Source organism: Lolium perenne, chromosome 3 (assembly GCF_019359855.2).
Source record: "Lolium perenne isolate Kyuss_39 chromosome 3, Kyuss_2.0, whole genome shotgun sequence".
NCBI lineage: Eukaryota > Viridiplantae > Streptophyta > Magnoliopsida > Poales > Poaceae > Lolium > Lolium perenne.
In genome coordinates, this window is record NC_067246.2 from 313,129,477 (window position 1) to 313,147,302 (window position 17,826).

The 17,826-nt window shown below is 44.5% G+C and overlaps 1 protein-coding gene across 1 annotated transcript; it reads right to left on the reverse strand.

Annotated features, from left to right (window-relative positions):
* Positions 1-6,716: 6,716 nt before the first annotated feature.
* On the reverse strand, positions 6,717-14,532 carry LOC127345491 (uncharacterized). Its single transcript, XM_051371969.2, has 4 exons — positions 13,512-14,532; positions 13,136-13,186; positions 12,585-12,657; positions 6,717-7,013 (listed from the first exon to the last, which is right to left on the reverse strand). The coding sequence occupies exons 1-4, from the start codon at positions 14,183-14,185 to the stop codon at positions 6,807-6,809; spliced, it is 1,005 nt and encodes a 334-aa protein (XP_051227929.1). The 5' UTR covers positions 14,186-14,532; the 3' UTR covers positions 6,717-6,806.
* Positions 14,533-17,826: the final 3,294 nt, after the last annotated feature.

Genomic DNA, 17,826 nt, shown 5'->3' on the forward strand with positions numbered 1-17,826 from the left:
CAATCTCTCACGTGTTTCATTTGCACGAACGAAGGAATTAGATGATCTCGGTTTGTTAGATGTGCGCTCATAGAGATGAATGGTGTATGTATGTAAGAAAATGGCTTACGTGTTTCATTTGCAAGAACAGAGAAATTAGATGATCTCGGCTTGTTAGATGTGCGTTCATACATATGAGTAGTGTATGTATGTGAGAAAATGGGTTACCTGTTAGAACAAAAACTTTACTATGGGCTAGTAGAGAATTATTGCTACTTACTTTGTCCCATAAAAGATAATGGAGGGAGTGCATTTCATTTTGGGTAAACCAACTCTAACTTTCTCCCTCTAAACTTTGTTGGTCTAAACATTTGTACCTATGATGCCTCGCATAGGAACAATGGTACTCCCTCTGGTCCTTTTTAATTAACTTAAATTTAGTATTTCCTCCGTTCATAAATAGATGTTGAATGTACCTAGACCTATTTTAGCATCTACATACATCTAAATTTGTTCAAAGTTGAGACATCCTTTTATGAACCGAGGGAGTACAAAGTTATACTAAATCCAAGTTAATTTTTCGATAAGAGGCGCTTTATTACTCAAAAAAATTTAAGCATTACACCCAGCATCTGCATAACCAGGATGCATACAGCCGTTTAAGAGTCTAGGATCCATCAAAAAGCGATACAAAAAAAGATAAAAGCCAACTATTATGACACTCCGTTGGCTTCAATCCTCCGACTATGCAGCCACCCATGTTGGGAAATAAACTCTGTGACCGTGTTCTCCAATCGTGTAGACACCTCCATAAAGAAGTCTCGATCCTCCAAACGCTGCAGTGGTAACCATGAACGGAGCAAAGCAGTACACCGGTAGATGACCTGCATAAGAGAAGATTTTTTGTCATTAAAAACCTTGTCATTTCCACATAGCCAAAGCGACCATGCAACCGCAATCGCTCCCACTCTAAAAATCATTTTGTACCTAGAATCCACCCCATTAAGCCAATTGCCAAAAATGTTTGCAATGCTACGGGGAGGGTATAAGGTAGAACCTATCTGAATAATTGACCATATAGATCTAGCAACTCGACATTTGAAGAATAGGTGTTTTATTGTCTCTTCCTCGTGACAGAACACACATTTCGTACAACTTTGCCAGTTGCGCTTTACAAGGTTATCTTTAGTAGGAATCACACCTCGACGAAGATACCATGCAAAGACCTTTGTTTTGAGCGGTATCTTCATTTTTCAGATGGATTTATTATTTAACACCGGTTGTGCAGATAGGCATAATGCTTTGTACATGGAGCTGACCGAAAAAATGCCGTTTTTAGTGAGACTCCAACGGAATTCATCCGTCCCCTGGAAATCCAAATTAATTAAAAGAGACCAAAGAGAGTAGATTGGAGGAGGGCTAGTATACTGAAGTTAGTGAATTACGTCTTCCTATAGGATCGGAGCAGCTTTCGAGTTAAACCATGTAAACCCTCTCTCACGACAATTCGTCATGGCCAAATTTATTCACGGACTAGTTATTACTGCGCGGGCTGGTACCCAAGTTAGTGAATTACGTCCTCCTATAGGATCGGAGCAGCTTTCGAGTTAAACCATGTAAACCTTCTCTCATGACAATTCGTCATGGCCAAATTTATTCATGGACTAGTTATTACTGCGCGGGCTGACATAGTGCCATACCACCCCGTGCATGGTTTGGTTCCAAATATTAAACCGGCCAACCCGTGGATCCAACCCAAACCAAACCAATTTCACGAACCCGTGTTACTCGTACTAGTTTTTTTTTTCAAGAGTAATAGAAGGCATAATTTTGAGTATAAGAAGAATCAAAACTTGCTAGGAACAACGCAACTCCACACCACCATCAACACACTACGAAGCAAAAAAAAAAAAAAAACTGTCCTAAGATAAGCATCTTCGCTGCATCGCGACTGGCGCCGGTCACCTCCGAAGATCAGTGACGCCACAAACTTTCCTTACCAACACACCATCCACCCTTGATGCCGTAAAGCAGATGGCAAGAGGAAGGCGGGGCTCGAAAATGTCTAAGAAAGACACCATCTTGGACTCACAGGTGACAACGTACATTGCGCCTCCGAAGATTAACTTGGGAAACGGCGAACACTGGAGGAGAGCAGCCTAGGACCTCCATGTTGTGTCTCCAAACACGATGCTCCCAACAGAGGAACAACGCCGAGGAGGCTGCCATCACGCCGATCCAACTCTGAATCTAGGCTTTCGCCCCAGAGACAACTACCCACACCCAAGAGAGAGCTAAGGGCATGTTGACACACCTCGACGACGCCTCCAAAGAGTGAACGACATCCATGGGCGCCGACACCACCGGATGACAAACGCCGGGCGGGATTTTCATCCATCTCTTCGCTTATCCCCGCCTCCGAGGATTGGGCCAGCATCTCCATGTAGCCTCACACCGCCGCCACCGCAGTTCCTTGCTGCCTTAGATGCAGAGTCATGGTCTCCAACACCCCACACAACAAAGGGCCATGTCCAACTCCCACCTCCATCTCAGAAAGGATCTGTTGCCTCCTCAACTCCGGCACGAGCCAAGGCCACCTGCCAGGTCGTCACCCACTCCACGCGACATCCATGTATGTGGCGGCAGCAGCCCCAGCCCCTTCGGCCCAGCATGAGCCTGTGAAGGCCCGGATTGGGCCCGCCCTTCTCCTCTAGATCCTACGCCGGCAACCATAGGGAGGGCGCCCGCAGCACATCCGGCAGGAGCTCCTTCCTAGCAAGACACTCCGAGCTGCCGCCGCCTCCGGTGCTTGTCGATGCTCAACCCAGCTCCGCCGACCCTGCTGCTTCCCCTTCTGAGCTCCTCCGTGCATCCATTGCCCCAGTCGTGCGCCGGAGAGCGCCTCCACAACCTCACACCGCTGCCCGCTTTCCGCCCTCGCCGCCTAGATTGACGTCCGCCTCCGTGCGTAGGGGGGCGTCGGGACGCGCTGACCTCACCTGTCACCTTGGTGGCCTGGTGTGGCCGCCACCGCCGACACAGCCGACGCCAGCGGCCGTGGATGCTGGATGGGGAGGATTTGTAGGGTTTTGGGAGGGGAGCCTCCGGAGACGCCTCGCGCGAGGTGACCTGGGAGGGGAAAAACTCGGTCCGCTGCTCGTACTAGTCAAAGAGAGCATAGTTGACGCACCTGTTGGCCGATCCGAGTCTCGCAGCTAATTACGGGTTGGGTTGGTTACTTGGTTTTAAGCCAAAACCGGCTAAAAGCGTCTATGCTGCTATTTCCAAGAGCGAACAAAACTGACCTAGTGCCATCTCCATAGCCAAGGACAATCGTGCCAACTATAAGTTAAGAGTTCACGGTTCTAACCGTACTAGATGTGTATACTTCATTATTATTTTTATTTTAGAACCGTACTAGATGTGTATACTTCATTATTATTTTTATTTTATCTTGAAAATATATACTTCTCGCTAGTAGAAAACATGGTTTATATTTTTAGCACCAAAGAGCATTAGCATCGGTTGTGCTACGAACTCAAACTAAAGGGTGCATTAGCATCGGTTCGTGCAGCCAGGACGTTGCAGGGGACCAGCAGAGTTTTAGCACCGGTTCGTGCGGGACCTTTAGCACCGGTTCGTGACACGAACCGGTGCTAAAGCCCCCTTTGTCTATAAATTCAGCTCACCCCAGCCAGCCCTCTACTCTGTTTTTTCTTGGTGGAAGCTGTGAGGGTTGTGTGCTTTTTTTTTTTCTCTTTGTTATGCACATGAGGTGCTCGATGAAATACCTGAGAGAATGATGCCGCTTGATTTCACACAAAACAAAAATGATATGAGGTGCCCGAGCGACACTTAAGCTTTCTCCTCTTTCTTTCCTCCTCGATCGAGGTAAGCAACTTTACCCTTTTATTTGTACAGCGGTCATTTCACTATTTATAATGTTTTGTAATGGTTTTTTGATAAACTTAATTATATGATGCAGATGAACCGGCAACAATGGATGTACGTTGACCGACGTCTGCCCGGGTTCACTGCGGGCCTGAAAGATTTTCTCCGTGTGGCTTAGTAAAACCCACAGGCAGATGATTTTATGTGTTATCCATGTGTTGACTCACTATATTATGTAGAATGAAGATCCGCGAATGCCGAAATGGACAAATCTATGATATTGGGTTCATTGACCTATATACCGTGAATGAGTATAGTGTCCAACGCTATGCCAAGGGCACGGAGGATAACTTGGTATCAGCGTTAAGGAAACACGCACACAGAAGGGAAATACTATTTTCTTACAACTTCGAGTGAGTGTTACTATCTTGAACACATTAAATCTATTTCGCTTACTCGATGTTAAATGTAATTGATGAGTTATGCATGTACGGAGGTTTCACTTTATCCTGCTAATCATTGAACCTGACGCTGGAGTAATAGAAGTCATTGACTCGAAAAGTAAACCCCTTGCGGCATGGGGTCGACGTGGCTGATATCCTCCAGAGGTAATTTCAATCATTATGGTTGTATATCAGCAACTTTCATTTTTTTTCCCGATATCAAGTAATTCATAACTCTTTTACTCGTTTTCTTTGCCGGGCAGGGCTTGGAAACGGTTCACCAACAAGGCTCCGGGTGAGTGGAAAAACGATCTTCAACTTAAACAAATACCGGTACGTACTACTAGCTAGGTCCGCGCATCTCTTTGATTCTAGTTTCAATACCATTACCATCATTAAATATTATTCTGATTGAACTTTGTTCTTATAAAGTGCTTGACGCAAAAAAGACGGGAATAATTTATGTGAATTCTACGTTTGCGAGTTCATTCGCCAGACGACCTACCAGACGGGGCGAATTTTAGAACAAATTCAAGTACGTAAACAATATTCATAATTTTTATTTTATCACCATCGGTCAATTGTGTTGTGTTTCTTTCATATATATTGACCACTTTCTTCAAATTATTTGATCGAACGGTTGCAGGACGGTCTTCTAGGAACCGAGCGTGTACGAGCAATTCAATAACAATTGGTGGGATTTTTACTTGACCAAGTCATAGATCCAAATGGAGAATTCCATCAGCGTCCATCGATTATGGAAAACTATGATCCATAGAAATTATATTGTACATATATATGCATGAACGTGTACCATACCATTATGTAATATGTTCGGCCAAGCACGATGAAAGAGGTCACTTCGATCTATATATTCATAACGATGTTGTGTAATATAATGGTTTCCTATATGTGTGCATTAACGTGTTTCAAATGGGTTGTGGCGCCAGACTCTGCCGCGACAGCGTTTTGGTGCACTTCCTTGCCACGACAGAGTCTGCCGCGGCAGGGTACCGCACCAAAACGCTGCCGCGGCAGAAACATTTAGCACCGATTCGTGTTACGAACCGCTGCTAAAGGTCCTGCGCCCGGGCGTTCGGCAGCCAGCCACATGATGTCCCTTTAGCACCGGATGCTTTGCACCGGACGGGCAACCGGTGCTAAAGCCCCTTACAAACCGGTGCTACAGACCCGTTTTTCACTAATGTCTATTCCATTCATGTGATATCATTATTCCATTCATGATTCATGTGATATCATTTCTATCTGAATGTGGATTCAGTGCATTGGGGGTTCGTTGCCCGCTGACATTCAACAAGAAATGTGTTTGTCCGACCCGTGCATGCTGGTGCCATTAGATTCTCTTTGTTTCATGCTTTGAGATTTGTGCTACTGGATATCATTCAGTGTCATTAGGGTTATTTTACCTCACTACTAAGCATACATGGCCCTCTCATGTTTTCTATGCTTGTGAAAACATGTACTTCTTGGGCCGAGAGGGTGGCAAACATGGAGTGAGAAGTGTGCACTTCGCGATAGGATAAGAAAAAAGTATTTTATAATTCATCGGTTTTATTATTGTTTTGTATGATGTAAAATATTAGTTGAGGCAAATTCTAATACTTCTCTAATTCTATTATGTGAACGAAATGATACCCTAAAACTATACTCCCTCCATTTCCTAGATATAAGTCATATAGTTTTTGGCGCGGAAATTAAAGAATGCATATCGAGGAAAAATAACACCATGTTTACCCTATTCAAGTAATGTGAGCTAATAGAAGACTTCGCATAAGATAAGAAAGCGTGACATGTGGGTGGTGCAAAGGTTTCTCCGGGTGAAAGCTCAGCGCTTCGGCACCAACGATGGTGGCGATGCATGCGGGTGTTGGGCCCACCTTTGTGGTTACCTTCTCCGCACTAGAGCTTCGGATGAAATCCCTTGAGTTTTGGTCTCGATGATGACAATGTGGCGTGTCGTTATCCTCTTGGGGGTGGGGGAGGCATCATGGAGCTCTAGGTACTCTTGTCTCGTTTCAGTGCCCTCGGTGGAAAGTTTATGTTTTTCTTGTGTTTTCTTTTGTTTATCTTGATCTGCTTTGTAAGGGGGTCTCCCATCACCTTTTATATGTGCGGTCATTGCAGCTTTATTTATAAAGCGACGGAAGCCTATTTCAAAGAACGTTTCATCTGTTCAGCCCATCAACGCATGAGAGAGAAGGAACAGAAATGGGCATTTTTGCCAAATGAGCCATAGTTTTTGCACAGAAGCTAGAGATGCATAGGGAATTAAAGCAAAAGAAACACAAAAAAAAGGTATGATTCATGGTTAATTGGCTGGTTAATCTTGGAAAATCAAGCTTCAGTTATAGCCAGATGAGAGACAAAGATGAGAGGGAGTAGAGTAGGAGAAGAAATCAAAGAACTCAGGTTGTTGTTGATTAATTAATTAATCAGAGGGGCATTTGATGGATCAATCATTCGACTAGTTAACTAATGGTTCCTAGCTGTGCTGTAAAAGAGTGTCATGACATGGTCAGTAGTGGTGGCTGCATCTCCGGGTGAGCGGCGAGGTGGGATCGTCCCGGCGAGAGCGGCCTCGTCCTCCATTGCCGCCGGTGAGCCGCACCAGATGCTGTCTCTCACGTGTTTCATCAGCAGGAACGGGGGAAGGAGATGCCCTCTACATGTCAGCTCCAACTGCAGGGTCCAGATAAAAGAAGTGTTGGTTAATCAATCCACTTCGATGTACGCATCAGCGCAGAGAACAAATTATATCACAAGAATTGGCTGAATTGTCATGACAAATAAACTAGTACAATGTGTACGCGCTATCCAAAATCGTACACGTACGCGCGCAGGCATCTTCCTCTAAGTACGACGTACATGCATGTACGCATGTACAGTACTCAGTACCTGACTTCACATAAGCATGACGGCATATATACGCGCGTCTGCATTTGTATATGTTGACGACAGATGGATATGGAGCTAGCCGTAGCTTAAACACTTGGAAAGACATATGTTGGCCGTGATTGATGGTTGCACCGTAGCGATCTCGCATGCATGATGCATGTCACGTCGCCTTTTGCACATTGGCTTCGCATGCACACCGCACTTGACACGTAGCACTCATGTAATACGTACACGCATGTATTCCAGGAAGCTGACATGCATGTGTACGTACGTATGGCGCCATTGATATACAGGGAGAATGAACGTGCAGCTGTACGTGTGTAGGTTCGGCGGCCGTCGCTGCCGGGCTGTACTGCTCTTTTGACAGGATGCCGAGCTGCCCGCTCGGTCGTGTCCTAATCGCGCACGCGCGTAGGTACATCCAGTCCGACCCTAGGTGTAGCCAGCCAGCTCTGTCTCTCTCCCGCGTCCCGTACGTGTTCTAAAGCGACCCATCCACCGGCCCACTGCACGCACCACTGCGCTGCAATCATTCCATCGACCACGTTTCCAATTCAACCCGTGCGCGCGTGCAATCTGGACGTGCACCGTGCGTCCGTGGTGACGGGTTCACGTCTGATCGATTGCAATTACACCACTTTTGGTCCATCGACGTCCACACCGGCCTATGCCGTGCATATAGCTACCTCGGATCATTATTTTTGGAATATACACATATGCATTATTGAGAACTAACCAGCTTTTATCACGAGAATTTAAAATACATGGGTGACATGTCGATATCCTAAACCGCATAAGTTTGCTCCAAAAAAAAAGGTTTTTTTTACAGCACCAGGCTTTTATTTTTGTCAACGAACAAAAGCTATGTCTTTTCTTCATGAAACTTTGCAAACATGTAAAAGATATAGACATGAATAACCCCAAAAAAATGGTTTTAAATTTTGAAGGTTTTTTAATGAATTTAATTTTCATCTGTGACGATATGCTCTCGTAAAGGCAAAACGACACATCCTTGGTACGACGGAAACTTAAATTGCATGTTTGATCCCCGATCCATTGCAGTATCAAATTGGTATCATCAATGTTGTGAACTGATTTTAGATTAACAATAAAAAAAAGTAAAAAAAAAACAGCAATGGAGAATCTAAGAAAACCAATATGGTGGGATGGATATTCGAGCTAGCTACCCGAAATTTGGCGATACTAAAATTAGCTAAAATATAGTAGAACAAATCTAGTAAAATTAACCAAATATTCGGTGACATGCGGTATTGGAAAACGCCTATAGTGATACATGCATACGAAGCATTCTGTGTGATATATCATATATTGAGATGAATTGTTTATTTTCTACAATCAAGCAGTTGCTTGCTATAGAAAATGTGTCCAGATGGCCTTAGAAATAACGACTCTCACCCCACCTATATACAAGGCTAGAAATACCAAACCTAATACTCATACATCAGAGTGACTATGTGGCTCAGTGCCTTAGTCGACTTAGAAATAGTTATTTCTCATTCAGCGTCAGATTACAACGTTGAGTGGCGACCCTCTATCCGCCGAGAATCAAGTAGTTGCTTGCTATAGAAAATGTCTGTGTACCAAACGGCCTTAGAAATAGCGATCTGCCGATCTCTAGGGCCACCTAAACATCAAAGTGATTATGCGCCTTAGTCGACTTAGAAATAGTTATTTCTCATTCAACGTCGATTACAATTCTCTCAGGTTATTCTGCACTTTCATGAATCCTAGAATCTGACCAGGCGATTCTTAGAGATGGCTTTGAAATAGTTATTTATACACCAAAACTTGAACGAGCAGGGTGTATAAATATATAGTATATATACCAATTCTGAGTGGAATCCAGTGGAGAATCGTTTTGCGTCGAAACTAGGATGTTGGAAGGGTAAAATGTTATCCTATGGGGACCGTCTTGTGCTCATAAACTCGGTCCTTACAAGCTTACCTATGTTCATGTTATCTTTTCTTGAAATTCCTAAGGGAGTAAGAAAGAGGCTTGATTATTATCGTTCTCGGTTTTTTTGGCAGTCCGATGATGATAAAAAGAAATATAGATTGTCTAGGTGGAATATAATTTGTAGACCCAAAGATCAAGGGGGTTTGGGAATCGAGGTACTTGAACTGAAAAATATGTGCTTATTAAGTAAATGGTTATTCAAGTTATTACATGAAGATGGGGTGTGGCAACAGATATTACATAATAAATATATCAAGAATAAAACTTTAGCACAAATTGAGGCCAAACCCACAGATTCTCCTTTTTGGAAGGGACTCATGCGGGTTAAACATGAATTTTTCAAAAGAGGAACCTTTAAGGTTGGCAACGGAACGAGAGTACGCTTCTGGGAAGATAGTTGGCTAGGTGATCTTCCACTTTCTCTCCAATATCCGTCTTTATACAATATAGTCGAACGGAAAAATGTGTTAGTTTCTACAGTTCTGGCCGAGCATCCTCTTAATATTGGTTTTAGCCTTTTAGGAGAACGCTTAATGAATATAAATATAATCTATGGCTACACTTATGTCAACGGCTGATGAATATTCAGTTAACAAATGAACCTGATAAATTTATCTGGAAATTAACTGATAGTGGATTATTCTCTGTTAAATCTATGTACATGGACCTTATGAATGGTCATACTAGATTCTTACGGAAATATCTTTGGAAGATTAAAATTCCTCTTAAAATTAAGATATTCATGTGGTTTCTTAGTAATAAAGTTTTGCTTACAAAGGACAATTTGGTGAAGAGAAAATGGACAGGGAGTCAAACATGTTGTTTCTGTAACAATAATGAAACTGTGGATCATTTGTTTCTTCATTGCCCTTTTGCAAAAATTGTTTGGCGGATGATATATTTTGCTTATAACATTCCACCACCGGCTAATGTAACAAATATGTTTGGTAATTGGTTAAATGGTGTTAAAAAAGAGGATAAGGCTCATATCCGGATTGGTATTTCGGCAATATGTTGGTCAATTTGGACTAGCCGAAATGATATTATTTTTAACAGACATAAGGGAACAAATTTTTTGCAGGTTATTCTTCGTGCGGCGCAATGGATACAGCTATGGGTGTATATGCTTCCGGAGGACCAGCGGGGTATTATGGATACTGGATGCAGCCGTCTACTCAAGGTCACGCAGGACTGTTATTTCCAGGCTACTGGATGGCGTCATATTAGTAGGATTCGAGATGGCTAGTTTTTGTACTTTTCATCTTTAGCTGGTTGGTAGTGTTGCTTCAATGGCACACTTTCATGTGTAATAAACTCTCTTGTTTACAGTACTATTTTAAATAAATGGCTGTGTGCATCGATTGATGCAGAGGCCGGGGCATCGCTCCCATATCGAAAAAAAAATATACCATGAGTCTACGACGCAATGAAAGGGAAGGCCGCTAGGTAGCAGGTAGTCAGCCAGCCTCAGCACGTAGACGTAACGCTATTTATTGGTGATAGGCTGCTAGCAGCTGTGATGTGCATATACACTACTACTCCGTACAGCGATCGAGCAATGCACGCTTATATATTTGCACCCGAGAGCGTGACGAGGCCATTATGCATGCGCACACTGAATGAGGTGCAAATACGCTAGTATTGTGTCACCCATGTACGAAAATCACCCTGTACGTACACGACGACAACGAACTGATTGACTGGTACAAATTCATAAATGTATACACAATCACAAAATCTAGTTTTAAGCGTGCATAAACTAGGCGGCCGAGCACGTCGAGATCAGGCAATCATGTTGACCTTGATAATGTTTAGTCATGATGATTAAGTGTTGACAATGGTACAGTACTCCTACACTGCATGAACTACTAATTAGTTTAATGAGAATGAAGTTAGCTGTTGTACTATAATTAGATGAGTTGGGACAGCCATATTGCAACAGTTTTGTGTGCATCGACACTTCAACAGTCATTAGACTAGTCACAATGAGAAGTAGCATACACTAGTGTCATGCACATGATGCTACTAGTTTATGATACTACCCACACAATGCACAATATCATAAGATAGTATCATAGTATCATCATATTTAATGTTTTGTAAACTCTCAATGCAAATTTGTGTACATGATGTGTTTACCATTAAGTTTTCTAGTTTTACGTGCTATAATACGGTAACATATTATGATACCACTCTCATCTCACACCTCATTAATTGATGATCCACATCAGATTTTTGCCAACATAGCATGCATGATACTAATTATGATACTCTCATTGTAGCTAGTCTTAGTGGCATGTTAATTGTGTACCAACAGAAAACAGTATATTTTTTGTGAGTGGTCGATTGACGGAAGAGACTTATTGGCGGCAAATATTCTTGCATGCATCAAGCTATGAATAGGATACATGAATTTGGTACAAAGATGATGACATAATGCTGTACTTATATTTTGGTATGCAACACAACCAACTCCTTGACATCACTTCCGTGAGCATACATGGGACCAAACAGTCTTTGGATTTCAGATGGTGCTTATTTGTCTCGCCGGTTACTAGCTTATGGCAAACAATTAAGAATCGACAGACATTGACAGTGTGTGTATTCTTACGAGCCGGAAGTGACAGTTTTTTTAGATACTAGGCAAAGATTTGCCCGACTTTAAATTAATAAAGCCAACAAGGTAGCAACCGGAAGTGACAGTGACCATTATCAATGTAAAAATACGCATATACTATATTCACATTGGCTTCATGATAGTTGTGCACCATATATATCGACCTGTGTAGTAGATAGAGTATTTTTTTATTAAGGGTTTACTGTGTGTTCATGTTAGAAATGGTACTCAAGTGAACTGCATCGCAAGGTAATTGTACATTTGTACTTGCTTAAGTTTAAGAGAACTTGATGCATATGATGTGGGCCTTTGACCTGTTGCTTTGTCTAGTATCCAACAAAATATGAGATGTTGACATAGCTTAGCTACGTGGTACGCTTAATTAGGTATACTGTTACTTTCATGATTATTCCACGTCCCAATAGCGTACCCATATATGCGGCCACACAGCAAGAAACCAATACTCGGTATGCCTTGCAGTGCAAATTCAACAATTGCGCAACTATTCACCGTAAATGACTCGACTGGTACTTCTCGACTAAATCGGATATAACTAATGTGATCAATAAAAATGCATACACAAATCATATAAAAGGAAAGAGAAAATATTTATGTTTGGGCTAAATTTGCGTTTTCATTTTGCGAAAACAAAGTGGAGGAGTGTCCTACAGATATTTATAAAGGAGTAAATTATTTATATATAAAAACCTCAAGATTAACAAGGGCAAAATAGATTGATGTTAAGGTTTCCGAGATGTACCTGTTGAGATTGTGTGAGTCCTAGCTTGTCAGCCAAGTACTTTAGCACCACTTCCACCTTCATGTTGCTATCCCTGTGAAAAAATTATATACATTATAAGATATATGTGTGTATGTAAGCATGTCCATTCAATTCATATCCAAAGTCTCTTTTTTTACTGACCAATTCATATACTCCATTTGTTCATTAATGTAAGACTTTTAGATATTCTAAAATATACTAGATACGGATTAAAAATAGTGAAGTACACTAAAACGTGTATCGATACATGCATTTAGGGTTAAAACCTAAAATATCTAACATTAGTGAACGGATGGAATATATCAAATGATAGGTGCTAATATTACATCTAGCTACCTATCTCTTGCATGACCTACCTAGAATTCTAGAAACTTTCGAGTCTAGCTAACAGGTAGCAGATAGGACTTGTAGAAATTAACAAAGCAAAGGAAAACTACATATATACTCAGCGTGCATCGATAACACTATTCTTCATTGATTTAATTTTCACTCTTTGGAGAAACAAAAAGAAAAGACGAATATAGGTATACCTGATTCTTAAGTAGCTCTTTGGTATCTGAGGCAAAATGGGCTCTCTAACTCTGCAAGCATGGCAAGAAGAGTAGTTAAGTACGAAAGCTCCACACCGCGGCTTGAACACAATACTAATTAAATGTAATCTGAGCTAGCTTTGTTGGCATATGTGCACTGCAAAACCATATGTAATTTATCCAAAGAAAAAACAAAAAATGCACAGCATGCAATAGGACTTGCATTGCTATGAGATGCATTAGATGGATCAATGGGTGCAACAAGTATACACACATTGCTATGTGTATGATCAAACTCAAAAAAAAAAAAAAAATCAGAAGAAAATCAAATTGAATATGCGTGCACACATATATCTAGATTTGTATATATGCTTACTGGTTGGGAGCTGCCTGAAGTGTTAGCCACAGGCCGGCGGCCTCCGTTCTGGGCGGCGGCGGGCTGACCACTCGCATCAAGAGATCGGAGGAGCAGCTCCTCAGAGGCCGCGCAAACGGCAAGAACGGCGGCACCGGGGTCATGTACCCGCTCGCCGCCGTCGTTGGCCGGTACCGGTCGTGGCCGTACTGGGACTGGGAGGGGTAGCTCCTAATGGGCAGCGGGAACAACGACGGCTGGCTCATCCTGCTCGCGCTTTGCTTGCCGCTGCTGAATAGGTCCAGCGCAGCCGGTGGCGCCAGAGCCTTGGCGGCGTCGTTGTCGCCGCCGGCGGAGGAGGAGGACGAGGAAGATGCCATGGCACCGAGGCCCAGCCTGAGCCAGTCCTTGTCGCCGCCGGCGTCCTCGTCGTCCCCTCTGCCGCCGCCCCGCGAGCTCGTGCCGGCCGCCTCCTCCTCCCGTTGGGATCGCGGCCTCCGGCGCCCCACGACGTTGTCCTCATCGGCCATGGCTAGCCGCCGAGGGTACCTTGACGGCTGCTGCTTGATGTCGGCGCCTTGCGCAGCCTCCAGCTGGGCGGCGATGTAGTATCCTGGGTCGTAGTACGACAGCGGCTTGCTGTTCTTGCCGCTGGAGTCATGGTGCGGCGGCAGGCTCCTAGTGGTTGGCACCATGGCGGTGTCGCCGGCGATGTGCTGTGGCTACTGCTGCTGCTGATGATGATGACCTCGGCCGTGCAGCAGCACGTCTCATGTCTTATTCACCGGCGGAGGCTGACCAGATGGTCGAAAGCTCCATTCATGGCTGGCTCAAAGATCGGAGCGCAGCAAGCAAGGATCGAAGCAAGAAGCAAGGAGAGAGATTTGATAAAAGTTTTTCTCCTATGGCAAGCGATGGAGAAGACAAGGAGATGAGGAGGGAGACAGAGGAGAGCGAACTATAAATTTCCCCTTTGGTCTGAAACTTAATACTAGGACTTGCTAGAGAGAGAATGTTGATAAAAGTTTCAGAGAGGGGGGACAGGCAGAGGAGAGAGAAACTGAAGAAAAAAAAAGATAATTTGGAAACCAGGAGCTGTCAGTTGTTAACTAATTTATAACTATATGTGTGATTTGTGAAAATAATAATTATATATGTGCATGCCATCCTTGGTGTAGTACTAGTAGAATCTATGTGCAAGCTAGGTGGACAGATATGGCACTGGACACGAAAACTACCTACGCGAACAAACTCACGTAGACATAACCATAGGGTAGAGATCGAGAGAGAATGCTAGAGAAAGACAGAGATCAGGTAGGAGAAATGGATGTGGGTAAGTGAAGTATGTTCTACCTTGAAGTGACAGCATGGCAGCTCCCTTACCTTATTAAGATGACGAGTAATAGTTCCTAAAAAACATGGTCGATCAAGGTAACAATATTTGGTGCAAGTAGTGTAGCTTTGCACCAACTAAAAGTTATCTATCTGTGCAACTCGTCTTTATCTTCATCAAAAAATATTTGCGGTACATTAAATTTTTTTTTTTTGATCTGGACTACGGCGGGCTTACGCCAGCTTGAACAACTTTATACCAACCGAAAAAGGTCATACAGGGTTTGCTTTTACAAGTATTGAGGGAGAGCAGAGGAGCAGAAACTAGGGGAGAGGGGGCTCAGGGAGGATCATAACCATTACACCAGGAATTAAGAAAGGAGGTGGAGGAGGGGGTGGTACATCTATAAGCCCATAGTCTAACATCTTCAATACATCTGCGGGAAACTGAAAGCAGGTGCTCAGAGACACCATTGAAAGTTAGGGCGTTTCTGCGCTTCCAGATGTTCCAGGCGATGGCCGTGTTGATGGTGGCCTCTTCATAGGTGCAGTTGCGTTGGAGGCAGAAATCTGAGAAACCTGTGTAGGCAGCGGGGTCGAAGCCGCGGTGGAAGTACCCCCAGACTTCTGTCGCTTGGGGGCAGAAGAGCAGCAGGTGGTCAGTATCTTCATCGAGGGAGCAGGAGAGGCAGGTTGCAGAGGTGGAGAGGTGGTGCCGAAACCGCCGTTCGTTGGTGGGTAGGCGTCTTTTCCGGGCAAGCCAACAGAAAATCTTGCACTTCAAGGGGGCAGCACTCCTCCAAACCATTGGCGCGACGTCATCTATCTGCAAATGGCTGAAAGAGTTGACATAGAAACACTTGTTTGAGAGTTTTTTGTTAGAGAGGCGAGTGCCCCGTATGTCCGGAACATCGATGCGGAGATCCACCAGGTTTAGCTCGACAGCCAAGACGCGAAGGTCATCTTCCACAGCAGTAGTGAGGCGCGGTCCAAGAGAGCTGCGAAGCCCCAGAGAGAGGGTGGCCTCAACATTGATGTTGGGGCGGGTGGAGTGGGAGAAAAGGTTTGGAAAGCGTTCCTGAAGGGTTTGATCGCCCAACCATCGATCGAGCCAGAAAGCCGTGGAGGAGCCGTTGCCAAGAGAAACTTTAGAAATGGAGTGGAAGGAGGAGAGCCCAGCCACGATGTCTTTCCAAATGGGGGTGTCAAGGTGGTGGGGATCGCCCAAGTCCCGAGAGTTGTTCCATCCGTACATACGACGGAACCAGGAAGCCCAGGGGGCCGAAGTGTCGGAGTGAAGCTTGGTGAGGAATTTTGCCATGAGGGCCGAGTTTTGAGCCAGAAGGGAGATGACGCCAAGACCCCCAAGAGATTTTGGGGTGCAGACGCCTTCCCAGGCGACCTTGCATTGACCGCCATGGCAGGTTTCTTCCCCGGTCCAGAGGAAAGCACGCCGCCTTTTGTCAATGGCTTCAATAACACCAACGGGAAGGAGTCCACCGGCCATGGCATGCGAGAGCATAGAAGTGAGGATCGAGTTTACAAGGATCAAGCGGCCTCCAATAGGGAGGCAACGACCACGCCAGCCAGAGAGGCGCATGTCGCTTTTGGTCATGATGGGGGCGAAGTCACTGATACGCGTACAACACGCGTCCGTTGGGAACCCCAAGAGGAAGGTGTGATGCGTACAGCGGCAAGTTTTCCCTCAGTAAGAAACCAAGGTTTATCGAACCAGTAGGAGCCAAGAAGCACGTTGAAGGTTGATGGCGGCGAGATGTAGTGCGGCGCAACACCAGGGATTCCGGCGCCAACGTGGAACCTGCACAACACAACCAAAGTACTTTGCCCCAACGAAACAGTGAGGTTGTCAATCTCACCGGCTTGCTGTAACAAAGGATTAGATGTATAGTGTGGATGATGATTGTTTGCAGAAAACAGTAGAACAAGTATTGCAGTAGATTGTATTCGATTAAAAGAATGGACCGGGGTCCACAGTTCACTAGTGGTGTCTCTCCCATAAGATAAATAGCATGTTGGATGAACAAATTACAGTTGGGCAATTGACAAATAGAGAGGGCATGACAATGCACATACATGATATGATGAGTATTGTGAGATTTAATTGGGCATTACGACAAAGTACATAGACCGCTATCCAGCATGCATCTATGCCTAAAAAGTCCACCTTCAGGTTATCATCCGAACCCCTTCCAGTATTAAGTTGAAAACAACAGACAATTGCATTAAGTATGGTGCGTAATGTAATCAATAACTACATCCTCGGACATAGCATCAATGTTTTATCCCTAGTGGCAACAGCACATCCACAACCTTAGAACTTTCTCACACGTCCTGCATTTAATGGAGGCATGAACCCACTATCGAGCATAAATACTCCCTCTTGGAGTTAAGAGTAAAAACTTGGCCAGAGCCTCTACTAATAACGGAGAGCATGCAAGATCATAAACAACACATAGATAGATTGATAATCAACATAACATAGTATTCTCTATCCATCGGATCCCAACAAACACAACATATAGCATTACAGATAGATGATCTTGATCATGTTAGGCAGCTCACAAGATCCGACAATGAAGCACATAAGGAGAAGACGACCATCTAGCTACTGCTATGGACCCATAGTCCAGGGGTGAACTACTCACTCATCACTCCGGAGGCGACCATGGCGGTGAAGAGTCCTCCGGGAGATGAATCCCCTCTCCGGCAGGGTGCCGGAGGCGATCTCCTGAATCCCCCGAGATGGGATTGGCGGCGGCGGCGTCTCTGGAACGTTTTCCGTATCGTGGCTCTCGGTACTGGGGGTTTCGCGACGAAGACTATATGTAGGCGGAAGGGCAGGTCAGGGGGCCACACAGAGGCCCCACACGCTAGGGCCGCGCGGGCCCCCCTGGGCCGCGCCGCCCTAGTGTGGCGGCGCCCCGTGGCCCCACTTCGTCTTCCCTTAGGTCTTCTGGAAGCTTCGTGGCAAAATAGGCCCCTG

Coding starts and splice junctions, on each gene's coding strand:
- LOC127345491 (XM_051371969.2), bottom strand. CDS start 14,185: ATGGTGCCAACCACTAGGAGCCTGCCGCCGCACCATGACTCCAGCGGC. Junction 12,658..13,135: donor AAGAGCTACTTAAGAATCAG/GTATACCTATAT, acceptor ATTTTTTCACAG/GGATAGCAACATGAAGGTGG. Junction 7,014..12,584: donor GACTCACACAATCTCAACAG/GTACATCTCGGA, acceptor TGGACCCTGCAG/TTGGAGCTGACATGTAGAGG.